At 36.0% G+C, this 21,403-nt stretch overlaps 1 protein-coding gene across 4 annotated transcripts in view; it reads left to right on the forward strand.

The window, feature by feature from the left end:
- The window catches only part of KIF27 (kinesin family member 27), an 88,662-nt gene extending 79,715 nt beyond the window's left edge, over positions 1 to 8,947 (forward strand). For all 4 annotated transcript variants that reach the window (XM_070495438.1, XM_014828522.3, XM_014828521.3 and 1 more), the window contains one exon: positions 8,104 to 8,947. In XM_070495438.1, coding sequence (XP_070351539.1) covers positions 8,104 to 8,588 — 485 coding nt within the window. In that variant the 3' untranslated portion in view covers positions 8,589 to 8,947. The remainder of the gene's footprint in view (positions 1 to 8,103) is intronic.
- The last annotated feature ends 12,456 nt before the right edge of the window (positions 8,948 to 21,403 follow it).

The following is a 21,403-nucleotide window of genomic DNA, read 5'->3' on the forward strand; positions in this document are numbered from 1 at the left end:
TTGACCTCTGGAAATTCAAAAGTATAATAAAACCCATTGTTGAGACAAAGATATTTTCTTGCATAATTATATGTAGATATGTAGAAGTAGCACCTTCCTCAGTGAAATGATAAAACATGACAAAGCACTTTGCAAAAGTAAAAACTGCCATGAAGGTAATAAATTGCTGTGATTAAAATACATCCTCTTTAAGCCCACCAAATAGAGAGGAATCACTATTTCTAAAATAATATATTTGACATTTTATAAAAGAATTAGCCTTCCTTCAGAGGAGGTATTCTCCTAATAATTTCATTATGGCTTTTGAAAAGTTGACTTTACAACCTTTTAGGAACACACCTATTTTGTACCTGTAAAGAAAACTGCTTAAAGATGGGTACAACAATATGTAAAGAACACACCTGAAACTAATATAATGTTATATGTCAATTATATCTCAATAAAAAAAGAGATAATTAGGTGACGTCAGCAACATGGCAGCATGAGCTCACCTGGGACTCTCTCCCCTCCAAATTACAACCAGAAAGAGCAACTGCTTTCCAACAACAACAAAAAATCCTAATAACAGAAATCTTCGGAGACCCAAAGCAGCCAAACAGTGGAGGGCGGAGAGGCTGGAGCCGCCCTTGGAGGAGCTGGAACTGAGCAGAAGAGAACTTCGCTCCTGCCCCTAGAGACTGGGATCGCTGCTGCGGGTGAGGGAAGCAGCGGGGGAGGGGCCCGCAGGTCCATGGAATAGTCCAGGACTCCCACCGCCTGTGCAGTGGTAACCCTCTAACAGGGGAAAGCTTTCATGTGGGGGAACCCCAGCAAGCCAGGGGCTTGGGAAACCAGAGAGCGAGAGCTGAACGGAATCCAGGTCTGTGCAGGAGAGAAAGTGCCCCTCCTCCCCCAACCCGGGCTGTGCACCACCATCACGGCTGAAGGCGGAGGGCTCAGAACGTGTGGCTCTTAATCCCCATCTAGTGGCTACAGGCTGTAATTGCAACCGAATAATAGCATCATGCACAAAAACCGCTCCTCTACCATCCAGCAATTTATAAAAGCTCCAGTCCAAAAGGAAAACAATAAAAATACAGAAGTATGTCCTAAGGACTAGGAAATAGGTAAACTAAGTGAAGATGAGTTCAAAATAGCTATCATCAAAATACTCAGTGAGGTAAAGGGAAATATGGAGAAACAACTCAACGAGTTCTGGAGTTACGTCACAAAAGAGATTGAAACTATAAAGAAGAATCAATTAGAGATACTAGAGATGAAAAATACAATGGATCAGATAAAACAGAATACGGATTCCCTGAATGCCCATGTAGACACCATAGAGGAGAAAATTAGCATAATCGAAGATAGACAGGCTGAATGGCTCCAGACAGAGGAAGAAAGAGAACTAAGAATTAAGAAAACTGAAGAAAATCTCTGAGAAATAGCTGGCTCAATGAGAAAATGCAACTTAAGAATAATCAAAATTCCTGAGGGCGTGGAAAAGGAAAATGGAGCAGAAAGTGTGCTCAACGAAATAATAGAAGAGAACTTCCCAAATCTAGGGATTGAGAGAGAAATGTGTGTGGACAAAGGTTTCAGATCTCCTAGATTTGTCAATGTGAAAAGACCTACTGCAAGGCATATAGTAGTAAAAATGGCAAAAATGAATGACAAAGAAAGAATACTCAGGGCAGCAAGGCAGAAGAAAATAACTTACAAAGGAACCCCTATTAGACTTTCAGCGGATTTCTCTACAGAAACCTTACAAGCTGGGAGCGATTGGAGTGACATATTCAAAACCTTAAAGGATAAAATTCTTCAGCCAAGAATACTCTATCCAGCAAAAATATCCTTCGGATATGAGGGAGAAATTAAATCTTTTCCAGACAAACAAAAGCTAAGGGACTTCATAGTCACAAGACCTCCACTACAAGAAATCCTCAAGAAGGCTCTCATACCTGAAATAAGAAAAAGAAGGAGAAAGGGGTCACAAAACACAGAGTATGGAGACAAATAGATAGAATGGGAATAGGATAGCAAATATTCAACAATAGCATTAGGATAAAGGGAAGTAAATCACCAAAGCAAAGACAATCTTATCACTCTAACTACAAACTCACAACACAAGTTGGAATCAGAGATGAAAATAATAATTTAGGAGGGGAGGAGGAAAGGGTCTGAAACAGTCTAGGCTAAGTAAGTAAGAGACCACTAGAAAATGGACTATGATATACATGAGATTCTGAATACAAACTTCAGGGTAGCCACTAAACTAAAAAACAGAACAGAGACACAAAGCATAAATAAGGAGAAATCTAAGAAAGCCAGCATAGGAAATTGCAGAAGTCAATGGGTAGGCTAAAAAACACAGGATGAGAAACAAAGGAAACGTAGGAAACCCAAAAAACAAGCAACAGAATGACAGCATTAAGCCCTCATGCATCAATACTCACCCTCAATGTAAATGGATTGAACCCTCCAATAAAAAGACACAGAGTGGCAAAATGGATTAAAGAACAAGATCCAACAATTTGTTGCCTCCAGGAAACACACCTCAGCTTCAAGGACAAACACGGGCTTAGAGTGAAGGGGTGGAAGACAATACTCCAAGCTAATAGCAAACAAAAGAAAGCAGGTGTTACAATACTTATATCAGACAAAACAGACTTAAGATAAGGCAGGTAAAGAGAGACACAGAGGGCCAATACATAATGATCAAAGGGACACTTCATCAAGAAGAAATAATGCTTATAAATATCTACGCACCCAACACAGGAGCACCAAAGTTCATAAAGCAACTATTAACAAACCTGAAAGAAGATATCAAAAATAACACAATAATAGTAGGGGACCTCAACACCCTACTCACGTCAATGGACAGATCATCCAGACAGAAAATCAACAAAAAAACGAATGGAGCTAAACGAAAAGCTAAAACAGTTGGACTTCATAGACATATATAGAACACTCCATCCAAAAACAGCAGAATACACGTTCTTCTCAAGCGCGCATGGAACATTCTCAAGGATAGACCATATGTTGGGAAACAAGGCAAGCCTCTATAAATTAAAAAAAATTGAAATAATAACAAGCATCTTCTCTGATCATAATGCTATAAAGCTAGAAACTAATTACAAGAAAAAAGCTGAGAAAGGCACAAGGATGTGGAGACTAAACAATATGCTGTTGAACAAGCAATGGATCATTGAAGAAATTAAAGAAGAAATAAAAAAATACCCGGAGACAAATGAAAATGATAACATGCCATACCAACTCATATGGGATACAGCAAAAGCTGTATTAAGAGGAAATTCATCGCAATACAGGCATATCTTAACAAACAAGAAAAATCCCAAATAAGCAATCTTAAACTACACCTAACTGAATTAGAGAAAGAAGAACAAACAAAACTGAAAGTCACAGAAGGAGAGAAATAATAAAAATCAGAGCAGAAATAAATGCTATTGAAACAAAAAAGGCAGTAGAAAGGATCAGTGAAACAAAGAGCTGGTTCTTTGAGAAGATAAATAAAATTGACAAACTCCTAGCCCGAATTACAAAGAAAAAAAGAGATAAAGCTCAAATAAACAAAACCAGAAATGAAAGAGGAGAAATAACAACAGACTCCACAGATATACAACAGATTATAAGAGGATACTACGAAAAACTATATGCCAGCAAAATGGATAACTTAGAGGAAATGGATAAATTCTTGGACTCCTGCAATCTCCCAAAGCTTAGTCAAGAAGAAGTAGACAATTTGAACAGACCAATCACAAGGAAATATATTGAAACAGCAATCAAAAGCATCCCAAAGAATAAAACCCCAGGACCAGATGGCTTTCCTGGGGAATTCTACCAAACTTTCAGAGAAGATTTAATACCTATCCTTTTCAAGCTATTCCAAAAAATTAGGGTGGATGGGACACTTCCTAACAGATTCTGCGAGGCCAACATCATGCTGATACCAAAGCCTGACAAGGACAGCACGAAAAAGGAGCATAAACAAATGGGACTTCATCAGACTAAAGAGCTTCTTCAAGGCAAAGGAAGACAGGATTGAAACAAAAAAACAACCCAGTAACTGGGAAAAAATATTTGCAAGTAATACATCTGACAAAGGCTTAATATCCATAATATATAAAGATCTCACACAACTCAACAATAAAAAATCAAACAACCCAATCAAAAAATGGGCAGGAAACATGAACAGACATTTCTCCAAAGAAGATATACAGATGACTAATAGGCACATGAAAAGATGTTCATCATCGCTGTGCATCAGGGAAATGCAAATCAAAACTACACTAAGATTATCACCTTACACCCATTAGAATGACAAAAATAACTAAAACAAATAGTAACAAATGTTGGAGAGGTTGTGGAGAAAAAGGAACCCTCATACACTGCTGGTGGGAATGCAAACTGGTGCAGCCACTATGGAAAACAGTATGGAGATTCCTCAAAAAATTAAAAATAGAACTACCATATGATCCAGCTATCCCACTACTGGGTATCTATCCAAAGAACCTGAAATCAGCAATTCCAAAAATCCCATGCACCTCTTTGTTCATTGCAGCATTATTTACAATAGCCAAGACGTGGAAGCAACCTAAGTGCCCATCAACAGATGATTGGATAAAGAAGATGTGGTATATAAATACAACGGAATACTACTCAGCCATAAAAAAGAACAAAATTGTCCCATTTGCAACAACATGAATGGACCTTGAGGGAATTATAAGTGAAATAAGCCAGATAGACAAGGACAATCTCTGTATGACTCCACTCATATGAGGAATTTAAACCTGTGGACAAAGAGAACAGATTAGCGGCTACCAGGGGAAAGGTGGGGTGGGGTGTGGGCACAAAGGGTGAAGGGGTGCACCTACAACACGACTGACAGACGATAATGTACAACTGAAATTTCACAAGGTTGTAACCTATCATTAACTCAATAAATAAAGAGATAATTATAAAAAGTGAAACCATAAAAAAAGATATAGATACCAGTGAAAAATTTATGCATGCACAATGAAAAGATATATGCTGAAAATATAATCAAAGTAGAATTAACATAGTTTTAAATTTTAAAACTCAGTAATATTTTAGAAAAGTAGTCTGAATGCTACCCTATATTTATGGTATTTATCATGTACAGACATTTTCACAAATAGTTCCATTTAACCTTCTAACTTAGAGTAGGCCAGTGTCTGCTAACCCCATTTTTAGATCATGGAATTGAAGCTCAGAGAGTTCAAGTGATTCCTGAACAGAACAATCATTAGAACATGGTCTAAGGTCCCTCATCTTCTGACTCCTGGTCCTGTGTTCTAGAATAAAAGTTGTCTTAGGATAGAGGTGTAATACAAACATATAAATCCTGACAAAGAGACTAGACTTTCTGATTTTCAGTGTAGTAATGCAGAGGTATTTACTTATGTAATTAAAACATTTGTGTGAAACACTACCTACAAAAAATTAAAATGTAAACAGGTATTACATAGGAAACAACAATCATCATAAGACCATGTTAGCTTTAAAAAAAACAATCCACTTTCCAATTTGAGATATCTGAAATTATAGATCTAGTGTTTAAATGGCCCATTTTTATACTACTGAGTCTATTAGACATCTCTTAAAATGACAGTGTGGTATGGTGGCATACAGATTTAATAAACCTGGATCCTCATCTTGCTCTTTAATGAAACACATAGAAAGTTAAATAATCTTGGAGATGTGTAAAGTGAGGGTAACACCCATCTGACCAACTTACCGAGGAAGTCTAATCTTGATAATAATGTTGAAGGTTTTATTTCAGCTAACTTGCTCTTCTACCCAGAAACATCTTAAATACTTTTATTTTTTTGGCTATAAAAAGTAATATATAGTCGTCATAGAAAATTTTGAAAATACAGGAAAAAAGCACCCATAATCCTACCCATAACTATTAACATTTTAGCATGATTCTTTTCAATATTTTCCCCATGCTTAAAAAAAACTACAGTTGAAATCAGTTGGGGATATAGTTTGTACTATATCCTATCTCAAAATGCTGCTCTAATATAATAACAAACAAAATTTGTTTGAATTGTAAAATGTAGCCATTTAAATATATCAAATTCTGAGTTCCTTAAAATGTATTGATGCTTAATAATCAGTATCCGAGTTAATACATGACTGTCTTCATATTCAGTTGATTGGGTTTTGATAGTTCTCTTTTCATTGTCTGCCTACCAGACTTGTATTTATCTTCTTTGAATTTTTTTTTTCCTCCTCAAAAGCCACAGTACATACTTGTATGTTCTAGTTGTAGGTCCTTCTGGTTGTTCCATGTGAGCCGTCACCCTAGCATGGCTACTGACAGACAAGGAAACTAACCCGGGCTGCCAAAGTGGAGCGTGGCAAACTTTTTAACCACTAGGCAGTCAGGGCTGGCTCTCTCCTTTGAATATTTTTAGCATTTTTAAGTAGCAGAAAAATTAATCTTTTGACTAAAATATCTTGTTCACTTCTTGGTCAAGCCTCTGTTATAGTCTATCTGTTTTCTAACATATTTTTTTAGGATAAAATTAGTTTTTATGGACATGCAGTCTATACACTTAAGTATTTAAAACTTTATCCTTGTATCAATTTAAATCACTGTAAAACTCTATGTGAGGATATGAGAGTCAGAAGATCTGGTTTGAATCCTCACGTCTTTTACCAGCTATGTGACCTTGGGTGAATGAGTCTTTCTCTAGTTTGTTCCCTCAATGGTAAAATTCTGAGAGACAGAAACTTTCTTTGTGAAGAATCCAAGTGGGCTTGGGAGTGAGCCTCTCCAGTGAGCCCATCTCTGCTCTTTCAAATACGATCTTTAAAAAATAAGACGCCTGGCTCCTCTCCCCTGACACTGTGACCTGGGCATCAGGATTTTAAAAAGCTTCTGGGTAACTCTAATGTGCAGCCAAGTTTGGGACCCCTGTGACCACTATAGTCAACTTTGTGAGTATCTGCTAATTCCATGTGAGGTTTTCTGTCATTTGCTAATTCAGGATTTTTGTTTGTGAGAAAAATTTTAAAAACTAGAAAATCAATTATGTTTTAAACCAGGGGTCCCAAACTAAAATGCCTGCAGGAGCCAGGGAAGCCAGAATGAGCAGTGGGAACAGCAGTAGTTGTCTAACTTGGCAGGAGCAACTCTGCTCCAGCTGCCATTGCCAGTTCTTCTCATTTTTCTATAAAAGCTGGAAATCTATATTTTTATTTGAAACTTTCCACTTCTTAAAAGTTGGGTTGTTTATTATTTTATAGGCTAAGTAAAACTTATCTGTGGGCCAGATTTGGCTTGAGAACTGACACTGCAACTTCTCTTTTTAAACTTGACATTTGCAGGACTAGAAGGGTACTAACTGTGTATCAACATCTGTTAAAGTTGGCATTTTTCATCATATTAGGTCTAGTACCTATATGGACTTCCCTTAACAAGTTTTTGTGTTCAAAATTAGATGGTTCTGTGGTTTGAGGACCTCAAGCTTTGCTCTCTTCACTCTATTACTCATTCCAGTGGGGTGTACCTCACTGAGGGGGTCTTCTCTCATCTTCCTTTTGATGGTGGAAGTTAGGATGCTTACCCCAGAGTACATTCATAGAGCAGAACCCTGCTACCATGCTTGGAGTGCCAACCAAGACTAGCTTTTCACACACATAATGCCAAGTCCCAGAAGATTCCCTGGAGATATGAGGCAAAGCCAGTATTCTCCAGTGCTGGCTTCACTTACCTAGGATTTGGAGTGTGATTCCCCAGTGGCAAGCCCAATGGAGGGCAGGCATGGAAGGGTATCAGAGAGGCCCAAAGCACTCCTGTGTTTCCAGGGAGTACCAGAATCACTAGAAGACTATTTCTCAACTTTGTTCCATGAATTAAAAATTCGCAGTTATTCACATGTAAGATGCCTGTAAGTAAAATAAGAATAATTCATATTCACACTTCTATTTGTCTAAAAGAAGTCATTTAACAAAAAAAGCTATAAGGCATAATTTATATTAAGTGATAATGTAGTTATGTTAGGTATCATGATTAACATACCTGTTTTTGAGAAAATCTCTAATTTTTTTTGTTTTGTGGAATATTTTTAGATCATGATGCTGGAGATGGAGTTCTGAACCCAGAAGAAGCAAGCATGGTTTCAGAAGAATTAAAATGGGCATCCAGAACTGAACATATGAAATTAAGTGGAAGAGACAGAGAATTAGACAGTTCAGTAAGCAGCTTAAGAACAAAACCAAATCTTCAGAAGCCCTGGGAAGATGGACCAGAATTACCTCCAATTTATAGCTCTTTAGCACCCACTAGTGGGTATTTGTTTAGCACTGAGGATAAAACAGAAATAGATGAAAATCAGTTTACAAAATCTCATAGTCGACCATCACCCCAAATTCAGCCAGTGGGAAATGTGGGACAGCTTCATGGTGTCACGCCTGTAAAGTTGTGTCGCAAAGAGTTACGTCAGATTTCTGCCTTGGAACTATCATTACGACGTTCCAGTCTTGGAGTTGGGGTTGGATCTATGACTGCTGATTCCATTGAAGTAGCTAGGAAACCGAGTGACTTAAAAACTTAGGCGTTTAATAATAGAACTTTAAATTTAGTAGATGTGTAAGATTCCTTTCTCTAACCTGTTAAAGCTTAGGCTCACTCGCTCTTCCCTCAGGATAAAGGAAGAAGGAGAGGAAGGAATCGCTAATTGTTTGTATACCATAGATGTGTATATCTTCTATAGTATATTTGGGGAGTTTTAATTTGCATTTCCCTAATAACCAAACAAACACGTTTTCCAGTACTATCAAGTAATGGAACATTTAAATATTTCCACTTATAAATTTACTTAAATTTTTTTCCAGGTATATTTGAAGAACAAAACTAAGAGTAGAATAATAAACTAAAAAATCCATAAAATGTACATTATTATATAATATAAAAGTATATTATATTGTAAAAGTATGTTATAATACAATAATATAAGTTTGTATTATTGTTATTCTCAAATACAAGTATATTTTTGTTATTTTAAAAAGATCCAGTTAAATATTGCTTGTGTCAGAAAGAGTCACTTGCTGCATATGTTTTGGCACAGCTGAAAATTTATGCCAAAATGCAGTCTGTGGGCTAAGGCAACTGGCTAGGTTTATGGATTAAAGTTAATTTATGGTCCTCAGAACGCACAGAGTTGAGTGATCAGTTTTGACTTTTTAAACATGGTCTCTGCTCTTTGTCTGGAATTATTTTTAGAATAGTATTGGTTTGTTACTATTTGGGATATATGTTTTCATCTCTTTCCTGCCCTGTCTATTCAACATGTCTCTCAATATGCTACTAAAATTGGGAGAAATGGATGCAGTCCCATGGAAGAGGGAAACGATAGAATAACACTAAAGCATTCTGACATTTCAAGGAAAAGGTGTCTGGTCACATGGAGTACACCTGTAAAGCTTAAAGTCTAGCCAGAGGATCTGATGGGCTTAATCTGAGATTTTTCTCTACAATCTGCTTAGTCAGGACTTGCACACAGACCGGCCAGACACTGGGGCTGTAAATATGTAAATAAACATTTTTCTTCAAGATTTTTTTCGTCCAAACCTTATTATATAATATAAACTTCAGTTTGGAATTAAGAACTAAACGTTGATTTGGCCAACAAGTACAGTTTGGACTTTTTCATCATATTTTTCAATCATAGAAAACATCCCATTATAATGACCAGAGGTATTATTTTGTTACTTATGTTATTTTTGTTACTTTTCTAAACTTGCACTTGTAAAATAAAATTGTTTCTTAAACTAATTAATGTTTGTGGGGGGCAGTAGCCAGACCACCCTGACTTATGGATGCCTACTCAATTAGAGTCACCCACTTCCTTGCTGACTCCTTTTTTTCTTATCTGATGCTGCTACTAATTTTTTTCTTTGGTCCTTTTCTCTGTTGCTATTGACCTTGACCATCTTACCTAAGACTCAAACTATCACCTATGCTCAAAGACTTAAGGTTTTGTTTTTCTAGTTTCTAGCCCCTAGGGAGTAGGGTTCCTCGGTCCCATTGCTCAAAACCAGTTCCTATAGAAGAGAACCAAAACAAAACAAACTTCTAAATTGGTGAATAGTTTCTGTCTCTCTTAAACATGGTACTAAAATTCAGTTAAATTATGGCTTAAATACACTTTGTGGACTTACTTGGGAACTGAACCACAATTTATAACAATGAGAAATTGCTTCAAACAACAAATTTACAAACTAACTTAGAAATTTTATTTTTAACGGACTATTTGAAGTCAGATTCTTTTTTTTAAGCTAGTTTCCTCTTTTGCCTTTGGTTTGTATGATATATATCATATATATCATATATAATGTATAGATATATAAAATGGCAAAAGGCCAGTGCCTTAACAAGGCACAGCAATTATATATTTATTAATAAATACATATTTATTAATGAAGGTCTTACTTGTAAATTCCCTATAAGATTAAGTAATAATTTAGAAATAATTCATAAGAGTGTATTCTGACACTGGAACCTTGCTTGCCTACTCAATTGACACATATTTGTTTTACCTGTGGAAATATAAACACATTTTCTAAAAGGCAGCTTAGTAACAAAGCAAGAAAATTTGTATCAAACTAACAATGATTAGATTTGATAATGCAAGTGTGAACTGACTTCTAAATAACAAAGGTACAATTTTTTTGTTTTTGGTTAAACATATATCCTTTGTATGCTATGATGGATTTCATATACATACACAAACACATATACATAAATAATGATAATGTCCTGAGTAATATGTTCTGGAAGTGAACCTCTTGTTAATCTAGTTTAGTCAGTGCCCTCACAAAGGAAAGAAAAATTAAGGTAACTCCCCCAAGGCAAATAAAATTAATTTTTTACACATACTAATAATTAATTTTACTCTTCTGTTTCACATGCTTTACTTAGTCTAAACATTTTGTCATTGTGCTTGCCTTTTTGCATGCATTTAAAATATGTTTGTGGTTTTCTTTTTTTGTTCATTATGGGTTTTTTGCCCACCTCTAACAGCATTTGAAAGGAACCATATTTGCCTCCATACATTACTAGTTCCTTCTCTGTCTCCGGTGTGCTGCAGATAGCAGAGTTGGAGAATTCCGTAAGTTTGGGAGCCATGGGTGGCGAGAGCATCAGTGAAGGTGCTTTTGTGCTTCAATGTTGGTTTTCTTTTGCTTATGGTTTTGGATTTTTTTTGTCTTTCAATTCTTCATGTCTTCATGAACTCAGGATCCAAGGAATCAGCAAAAATACACATGATCTTCAAGAATATGGACTTTATTGCCACTAACCATTGGTTGTTTGTATTAGTCCAGGTCAATAAAGTGCTAAATGCTTACTTAAGAATGGGTGTCTTATATTAAAAAAAATAATAAAGGTCTTATACTACGTCTTAGAATGAATTGCTAAGGAGTCAAATCCTTAGTGGGAGTTTGATTCTAGAGTCAACACAAATTCTCATGCGTTACATGTAGGTATGACAAGTTTTGTTCTTTCAGTTATTTCTTGAGGTACCTACTTGTGGCTTTTTAAAACACTGGAGTATCAATATCTGAAAGCTCAATGTCCACAATTCCTATCTCAACTTCGCTGGAATTTAAAAAAATATTCATTATGTATATTTTACATTTAAAGTTATAACAGGCTGCAGGTTGCCTTCATTGGTACTGATAACACTTTCTTCTACATTTATATTTCCAAAAATTGAAAATAAAGGTGGGAATGAGATCCTTGTGCAATAAATATCTCAGATGCATTGGGTATGTAGTATTTTTGAGCTCATGGACAGTAGTGTTCAAAGTTTGGGGTAGTGGGAGCATCTGCTCAATGGGGAGGAGTACTTTATCACTGTCATTGTTTACCTTGATGCTGACAACAAAAAGCAGACTGACTTTTCATGAGTTTTATTGTTTTTAAATTCTCTGCAGTGTACCCCTTATTCCTGCACCAGGGGCTACTGCTTCCATTCCTTGCTCATGGAATGCAGTGCATATATGGCACCAAATAGTAGAATGATTGATTTTTATAATGACCTTCATGTTGACCCCAACAATATACCAACATGGAGGTGATTAGAACAAGAGAAATTATAAAAAGAAAGCTCAGAAAAACTTGATTTTATAATATGGGCTTTTGATATTTTGCATAGTTCTTATTTGTCCCTTTTATATGTTTTTTCTAGGAATTTTTGCAATGAATCAGCAGAATTGCCACTATTTGAAATGCTAGCAGTGTAATTTAATTGAACCCAACTATATTGACTTATGCTTAGGTATTAGGTTCTACTGGTAGGTTATTACACACAGCTCTGCTAACTATCTCTTCAGTACTTTAAAAGAAAAATACAACAATCTCACAGACTTTGTTATAATGAGCAAGATCCCTTTATACCCAGAGAACAAAATCATTCACAATGGAAGAGCAGAAAATCATTTAAACATTTTAAAAATGTGTACAGTCATGCATCACTTAACGATGGGGATACATTAGGATGCATCGTTAGGGGATTTCATTGTTGTGTGAACATCGTAGAGTGTACTTACACGAATCTAGATGGTATAGCTTACTACACACTTAGGCTCTGTGGTACAAATCTCATGGGACCACTGTTGTATATGCACTCTGTCGTTGACCAAAACATCATTATGCAGTGCATGACTGTACTTATGATTGTTGGAAATTTAAAACTCCACATATTAAATTTTTAATTTTAAAATTCTACAAGTTAATACTTATTAAAGTAGAACAAAAAATGTATTTTGAAGCAATATTCATATATTGTGTTTTCAAGCTTATTACAGTATATACAAAGCAAGGTGTAATTTTTCAAGTTCAAAATGCTGAATATTGTTAGAATTTATTTGATCTGAGGGGTCTTATTTTTAAAAGAACTACTTCTTGGACCCTGCCCCCTCCCCATTACCAACAACAAATTATAGCTCACTTACCCCTTGCTCTCCGCAGTGTTCCAGGACTCAACTCTGATAAGACAAGAGATAAAGAGGTTTGTTTTAAAGCATTCCATAGACCAGCAAAGAATTTTCAAAAATATTTTGAAAGAATATGTTTTATTTTTCTGGCAACAACACTGAAACTTCAAACTATTAGTACTGAATTTACCATTTGAAAATTTACATCCAAATTTTTATATTGGTTCTTCTTCCTATGATTACTATTAATTCAGGATTATATGAAAAGAAGCCATCCCAGACAGAATTTGAATGGCAATTGTGGAGCCATTCAATAAAGAATTACCAGAAACAGTAGTTTTGGATCAGTTCCAACAGCCATAACATAAGAAGAAAATAGTATTTAAGTGATTTTACCATTGAAGAACCATGAACAGTATGACAAAACAAACATTGTCAGCAAAATTGACAGGATTTATCTTTATAAAACAATGCTTTACCATTTTGCTTAATTTTCCTCTCTGCTAAAACATCTCTGAATTTTTCTACTGAAAAACCTCTGGATAAAAGACTTCCATTCATGATTACAAACCAGCAGCTATTGGCCTACGTTGAGAGGCTGAATTGTTATTCATTTATGTTTGTGGCCTGTAGTGATATTTCACTATCCACCATGAAAAGGACTGGGCAGTTAATCTGAATTTGACTGACTGATCATTTTGATAATTTATAAGTATTAAAATTGTCAAAGCTTTGTTGTTACTTTCTAGTATGATTATTTCAAAAACAGGCAAGGTGTTTATATACTGAGGAGCCAATCTCCTCTTGAAATTCCCATCATCTGTGGTTGGGCAGCATCTGAATTGTTCCATTTAAAGCCTGGAACTAAGCCTATCTGTTTCACTGGACATTTTCCCAGCTAGCACCAGGTGCCACGGGTTCTAAGACATGACCGGAATGACCCAGGTTATAATCATATTAATGGAGTAAATAACGATATTTTCTAAAACACCAAACAGCCTTCCCCCCCCCAAAAAAAACCAATTTATGAATCACTCCCTTGCACTTAAAGTCAAAATCTTATTTTTCAAGTGCAACTCAAAGTAATTATTTAATAAATTAATAGGGAGGGGAAACTGCTATTTTTACCATATGGTAAATATTCTGTTACTTTATCAAATAACATGAAAGCACTTTGAAGACTAAAGCATCATATATGTTTATGATGGAACTATAAGTAGTTTTCCCATAGTTGGCTGTCAAAAATTGGAGAACTTTAGCACAAATGTGGTTGCTTATTTTATATATATCATAAAACATTTTAAAAAAATTCTCAGAGTTTTAGTTATATATGTTAGCAACAGCAGAAATAACAGTATTCCTGAGAAGTTTCATGTGAATTCTATTCTCATAGAAAATATTTTAAAGATTTGGCTGAGTCTATTTTTATAGGCAAAGAAGTGCTTCATGACTATTTCATCAATTTGTGAATGAGAGAAAATATTTTTACTGGGTTTTTAACTACCAGTTTTTGGCTATTTGTCACTTATTTCTTTAGTAACAATTACATTTCTGAGTTATTGATGAACTCTGGCTGGAAAATAAACTTTTCTTAAAACAGAATGGTTTCTATTTACTAATCACAAAGATGTTTTACAAGCTTTTCTTCCCTCAAGGAAACTAAAACAGTAAGTTAATTTTTTGGTACATGTATAGGTATGCAATTAAATTCACAGCAAGTGACTGAGGTCAGTCTTCGTTTGGCATCTGTTGCTCTTAGCTACTATATACAAGAAGCACATTAGAATTAAATATGACATTACCACGGTGGTCTCTCCTTTAGAAACATTCTGAGGGAAGCTCATTCCTTTCAGTTTTCAAGTTTCTGCCAATGTTAAAGAATATTTTGCCTCTATTTAGATCAAAGCACCCATGACCTGCACAGCCAAGTAATCAAAGAGAAGGCCAAGACTTTAAGAGCAATGGAATCTACAATCATAAGTATTCTAGTGGATTGTGAACAAATAAATCAGAGAGGAAGAATACTAACATATGCTTTCCTGGAAGAGATACCTCCAGTGATACTGAGGTCCTCTCAATAGGTTTATTACAAAGTTCACTATCTCCTATCAGAAGGGAAACTAGATGTAAGGACATGATTATGTGAGTTTAACTGGCCAGGCCACAGCAAACCAAAACACCCTTCAGAACTAGGGCCAGTACCCTGGGGTTTAGTTCTCATATGGGGAAGAATCCATGCCTCTTGAAAAGGGTGAGCTGGTAACTAAAGTTACTTGTATTCTGAAAACATCACAAAAATGCCATCTATAGACAACAGTGGGAAATTTCTGTAAATATTTAATTTATAGGCATTTTTTTCCTGTTTAATGTTTTCTATTAACCTTTTATTGGGGATAGAACTGAGACCTAAAAGGCCTATCCCTCAAGGAACTTACATTCCAGTGGTAAGTACTAAAGAGAAAATTAAACAGGGTAGGGAACACAGAATCAAGGATGCTTTTTTAGATGGAAATACTTTTCTGAGCTAGACACACACAAAGCTGTAAAAACAAGACGTAAACTTACTGACTTAAAAACTGCTTTTCAACTGACCTAATGTAAGCACACTCAAAGGGGCAAGTATCATACACTGTATCTAAACACAGAAATCACATCCCATCAGTTTCTATGGGAAGGGAAGAGTACTCACTAACCTGCTGAGCCACTGTGTACTTCCACAAACAAGAAGCTGCTCTACATCTACTGCTTTCATCTATACCATTGCTTAGGATCATTCCAAGCTTAGGATCACATTTCATTTTTAAAATTTTTAAAATCACACAGTGCACATAAAAAAATTTTACCATCTTAAAGTGCACAATTCAGTAGTTTTTACTATATTTACTATGTTGTGCAATCATACTAATTCCAGAACATTTTCATCACCCCAAAAAGAAGTTCTGTCTCTATTAGCAATCAGTCCCAATTTCCCCTTTCCCTCATCTCCTGGCAACCACTAATCTACTGTCTATGGAATTGCCTATTCTTGATGTTTCATATCAATGATATCATACAGTGTGTATCCTTCAGTGTCTGGCTTTTTTCTCATAGGATAATGTTTTCAAGGTTCATTTATGTAGCATGTAACAGTATTTCATTCCCTTTTATGGTTGAATAATAATCCATTGTATGGATATACCACATTTTGTTTATCTATTCATGAGTTGATGGACATTTGGATTATTTCCACTTTTGGGCTATTATGAATAACTGTGTTATGGAATGCTATGAACATCTGTGTACAAGTTTTTGTGTGAATATGTTTTCAAATCTCTTGAGTATATACCTAAGAGTGGAATTTTCAGGTCATAAGGTAATTCTACGTTTAACTTTTGGAGAGATTGCCAAACTGTTTTCCACAGCAGCTGCACCATTTTACATTCCCACCAGCAGTATGAGGGTTCCAATAGCTCCACATCTGTGTCAGCACTTGTTATTGTCTGCCTTTTCATTATAGCCATCCTATAGATGTGAAGTGGTTTTGAGTTACAGTTCCCTAATGACTAATGATATTGAGTATTTTTTCATATGTTTATTGGCCATTTGTGTATCTTCTTTGGAGAAACATCTCTTCAAATCCTTTGCCCATTTTAAATGGAGTTATTTGCTTTTCAATGTTGATCTGTAAGAATTCTTTACATATTCTAGATACAAGTCCCTTATCAGATATGTGATTTGCAAATATTTTCTCCCAATCTGTGGGTTGTCTTTTCACTTTTTTGATGGTGTCCTTTGCATTGCAAAAGTTTTTACTTTCGATTAAATCCAATTTATTTTTTTCCTTTGGTTGTTTGTGCTTTACTTGTCATATCTAAGAAACCATTGCCTAATCAAAGATCATGCAGAATACACCTATGTTTTCTTCTATGAGTTTTATAATTTCAGCTCTTATATTTATGTCTTGGGTCCATTTTGAATTAATTTTTGTATATGGTCTGAGGTAGGGGTCCAACTTCATTCTTTTGCATGTGGATATCCAGCTGTTCCAGCACCATTTGTTGAAAAAACTATCTTTTCCTTATTGAGTTCTCTTGGCACCACTTTTGAAAACTAATTGATGATACAAGTTGGGGTTTGTTTCTGGATTCTTGATTCTATTCCATTGGCTTATGTCTGTCTTTATGCCAGTACCACATATCTTGATTACTGTAGCTTTGTAGCAAATTTTGAAATTGGAAAGTGTCAGTCTACCAGCTTTGCTCTTCTTTTTCAATATTGTTTTGGCTATTTGGGGTCCCTTAAGTTTCTATATGAATTTTAGGAGCAGCTCATCCATTTCTGCAAAAAACCTGCTGGAAGTTTTATAGGAATTATATTGAATCTGTAGTTCCATTTGGGGAGTATTGCCAACTTAACAATATTAATTCTTCCAATGCATAAACATGGGCTGTCTTTCCATTTATTTCAATCTTCTTTAATTTCTTTTAACCATGTTTTGTAGTTTTCAGTGTACAAGTCTTAGGCTTCTTTGGTTAAATTTATTCCTAAATATTTTATTCCTTTTGAGCTGCTGTGAGTGGACTTAATTTCACTTTCAGATTATTCATTGCTAGTGTAAAGAAACACAACCAATTTTTGTATATTGATCACAATTTGGTTTTGGTGGGTAGTAAATTCGGGTTAGAAACATACCATACCATGAATCAAGGAACTTAAGTAATGTTTACCATACATACAGACTTAAACGAGCAGAAACCCCAGCTTTTTTGTTGTTCTTGTTGATAAATTTTTAGCTCCTTATTTTAAGATTATTCCTTCAAGATTTTTATTTTTCTTATTTCTAGGTTAAGGGTGGTAAGAGCATAGAGCACAGCTTAATAATTTGGCATTTGTAGTCTGTAGTCTCAGGTCTTTCACGTGTATTTTTCCTATTTAAGTAAAACACAAAGGGAACAATTCTCAGCACCCCGTCTCTCTGTATCACGAGGACACTTTCTGTATGTCCCTCAATGCTCTATGTTTTAAAGATTAATGGTAATGCAGAGAAAGCTAATTTTTTAAACACATTTCTATGTGCTACGTCTTATGCTAAGTGCTAAATGCTAAAAGAAACAAAGTTTAATAAATCGCAAACCCATCCACCAAGGAGCATATAGTCTGTTGAGGAATGAAAATAACATTTTGACCATTTCAATGCACACAATAAGCTGGGCACTGTAGTGACCATACCGGTGAGTGAAACAGGCCAAGATTCTGCTTTAATGGGGCTCACAACGTAAAGGAGATATAATGGCTCTGATAAAAATATAGAAGGTACCACAGGAGGATGGAGAAAGGCTTTTAACTTGTGGGGGTAAGGGAAGGCTTCTCCAAGAAGGTGCTCCTTGTGTCTTACTGGACAGGTTGGCTTTCAGAAGATATAGGAATATGGGCTGGCCTGGTGGCGCAGCAGTTAAGTTTGCACGTTCCGCTTTGGCGGCCCAGGGTTCCCTGGTTTGGATCCCGGGTACGGACATGGCACCGCTTGGCAAGCCATGCTGTGGTAGGCGTCCCACTATAAAGTAGAGGAAGATGTGCATGGATGTTAGCTCAGGGCTAGTCTTCCTCAGCAAAAAGAGGAGGATTGGCAGCAGTTAGCTCAGGGCTAATCTTCCTCAAAAAAAAAAAAGATAAAGGAATAAGAAGAATAGAATTTTAGATCAGGAAACCCCATTGCAAAGGCTAAGAAGTGGGAGAAAACATCATATACTTAGGGAACTGCAAGCAGTTTAGTAACAGGCCTAGTACACTGGGGATTGTAAATAAGTATCTGCTGAATGACTGAATTAATGCTGGGTATAAAGGATGCCTGGAGATGATAGGAAGGTGCACTGGATCACAAAGGGGCCACATAAAGAATCCAAAGGCTATGGAGTACCTGCTGCATTTATTCCACACAATTTATACAGCTGTTGGACTGGTTTACTTTTACTGCCCCAAATCCTTTTTCTCTAGACATAGCACAAACAATATACAAAATACCAGAAAAGAGTTAAAAACCCACTAAGTAGAACTAATTATTTGCAAATAATTTATGGGTGATATCTATAGCCATATGTAACGGTTTTAATCACTGCAAGTCTCCTGAGAAAAATACTCCTTTTGGTCTAGTGTGAAAGGGTATTTTTAAAAACAATTATTTTTGAAAGTATAAAATAGCCTTTCATAAAATAATTCCATATTCATGTAGATCATTTTTCAAATTCAAGTTACTGACATTCGACTTCATATAAATAGTACACTATAAATAACACCACAGTCAGGGCAAGGGAAGGAGGGCGCTGAGTCAAAATACTAGAAAAGCAACATTAACATTTCTATTTTGCAGTGGACAGTGTGAAGGTAGAATGAAAAAGTTTAGCTTTTAGTGCTTCAATTTAGTCAATTTTCTTGAAAAACATATTTTTAAAGTACTAATAAAGAATTAGTCCTACTTACAATCTTAGTATTACTGTGGGGTGATTAATGCTCAGTCTATTAAATTGGCTGAATTAAAAGAACGATACTACAATCTTCCCCACCTCTTACTTACCATTTCTTTTTTAAAGAAACACAATTTTAATTTTTTTCGAAGTGACAGTGTATGTGGTTTAAAAGTCAAATAATTACAAGGCTCATAACAATAAACAGAAGGCCCTGGTCCACCTGGCATCATTCTGATACCTGCTTCCCAAAGGAAACTTGTTTTCTGCTATTTAATTTCACATTTCTAAATAGCACATTTCTACTTCCATGTCTTGAGTTTGTCAGTTTTCGCCATTTTATGCCATCTTCTAATTTCCCAGTATTTTTATTTCACATTGTTTAGCATTTATTTTAATGCCTATTATATAAGTATTGTCCACAGCATCCCATTTACATTGGCCAGGAGAGGTTAATTATGCTGCATTAACAAGTGACCACAAAAACCTCAATGGCCTACAACAGTTAAGGGTTGCTTCTCACTTACACTGCATGCCCAGTGGCAGGTCGGCTGCACTTCTGCTCTATGGTTGTCTTCACTCAGGACGCAGATGGCCAGAGGTAGCATCTATCCGAACAGTGCCAATCTGTGGCAGGAGCAGAGATGTGGCTCTTAAAACTTCAGCCTGGAGTTAATATATTCACTTGTGCCCCTATTTAATTTGCCTCTGTAATTCACACTGCCAGGTCCAATATCAACGGGGCAGGGAAGTATAATCTCCTCCAGTGAGGTAACACCAAATATTCTTAAACAATCATACAGTCCACCACAAAGATTCTGTTTTCCTTGGGGTGTATGATACCCACTTTCTTAGGTTGCTTAGTTTTCTCTATATTCATCATCATTTCCTCTCTGTATGTTCCACCAGAGCTGTGAAATTTTGTTCATAAGGTTCAAACACATTAGGCAATCGATCAGTTCCATTTTTTTTTTTTTTTTCTTGGAGACATTCCTCTGGAGCCCTCCACCCTCCTGTTTCAGAATGGACTAGTTGCGCTCCACGCCTGCTACCCCGCTGTCATCCTGGAACTTCCCTTCACCTTCGTCTGGGGAATTTTCTGTTTTCTCCTTTTTGGAGCTCCTGATTACCAGGTCCCATGTATTTCTGTTTCTTGGTTTACACCCTTTTTAAAAAAATTAATTAATTAACTAATTAATTTTTATTAAGATTATGATAGTTTACAACTTTGTGAAATTTCAGTTGTACATTATTGTTAGTCATGTTGTAGGTACACCACTTCACCCTTTGTGCCCACCCCCACCCCCCTTTCCCCTGATAACCACCAATCAGTTCTGTTTGTCTATATGTTAACTTCCATCTGTGAGTGGAATCGTACAGAGTTCGTCTTTCTCTGTCAGGCTTATTTCACTTAACATAAGACCCTCAAGGTCCATCCATGTTGTTGTGAATGGGATGATTTTGGCCTTTTTTATGGCTAATATTCCATTGTATATATATACACCATATCTTCTTTATCCAATCATCAGGTGATGGGCACTTAGGTTGGTTCCACATCTTGGCTATTGTAAATAATGCTGCGATGAACATAGGGGGTGCATGGAACTTTTGGAATTGCTGATTTCAGGTTCTTAGGATAGATACCCAGTAGTGGGATGGCTGGGTCATATGGTATTTCTGTTTTTAACTTTTTGAGAAATCTCCATACTGTTTTCCATAGTGGCTGCACCAGTTTGCATTCCCACCAGCAGTGTATGAGGGTTCCCTTTTCTCTACAGCCTCTCCAACATTTGTCACTCTTGGTTTTGGATATTTTTGCCATTCTAACAGGTGTAAGGTGATATCTTAGTGTAGTTTTGATTTGCATTTCCCTGATGATTAGTGATGATGAGCATCTTTTCATGTGTCTATTGGCCATCCATATATCTTCTTTGGAGAAATGTCTGTTCACATCCCCTGTCCACTTTGTAATTGGGTTGTTTGATTTTTTT

The sequence above is a fragment of the Equus asinus genome, chromosome 23, assembly GCF_041296235.1.
Source record: "Equus asinus isolate D_3611 breed Donkey chromosome 23, EquAss-T2T_v2, whole genome shotgun sequence".
NCBI lineage: Eukaryota > Metazoa > Chordata > Mammalia > Perissodactyla > Equidae > Equus > Equus asinus.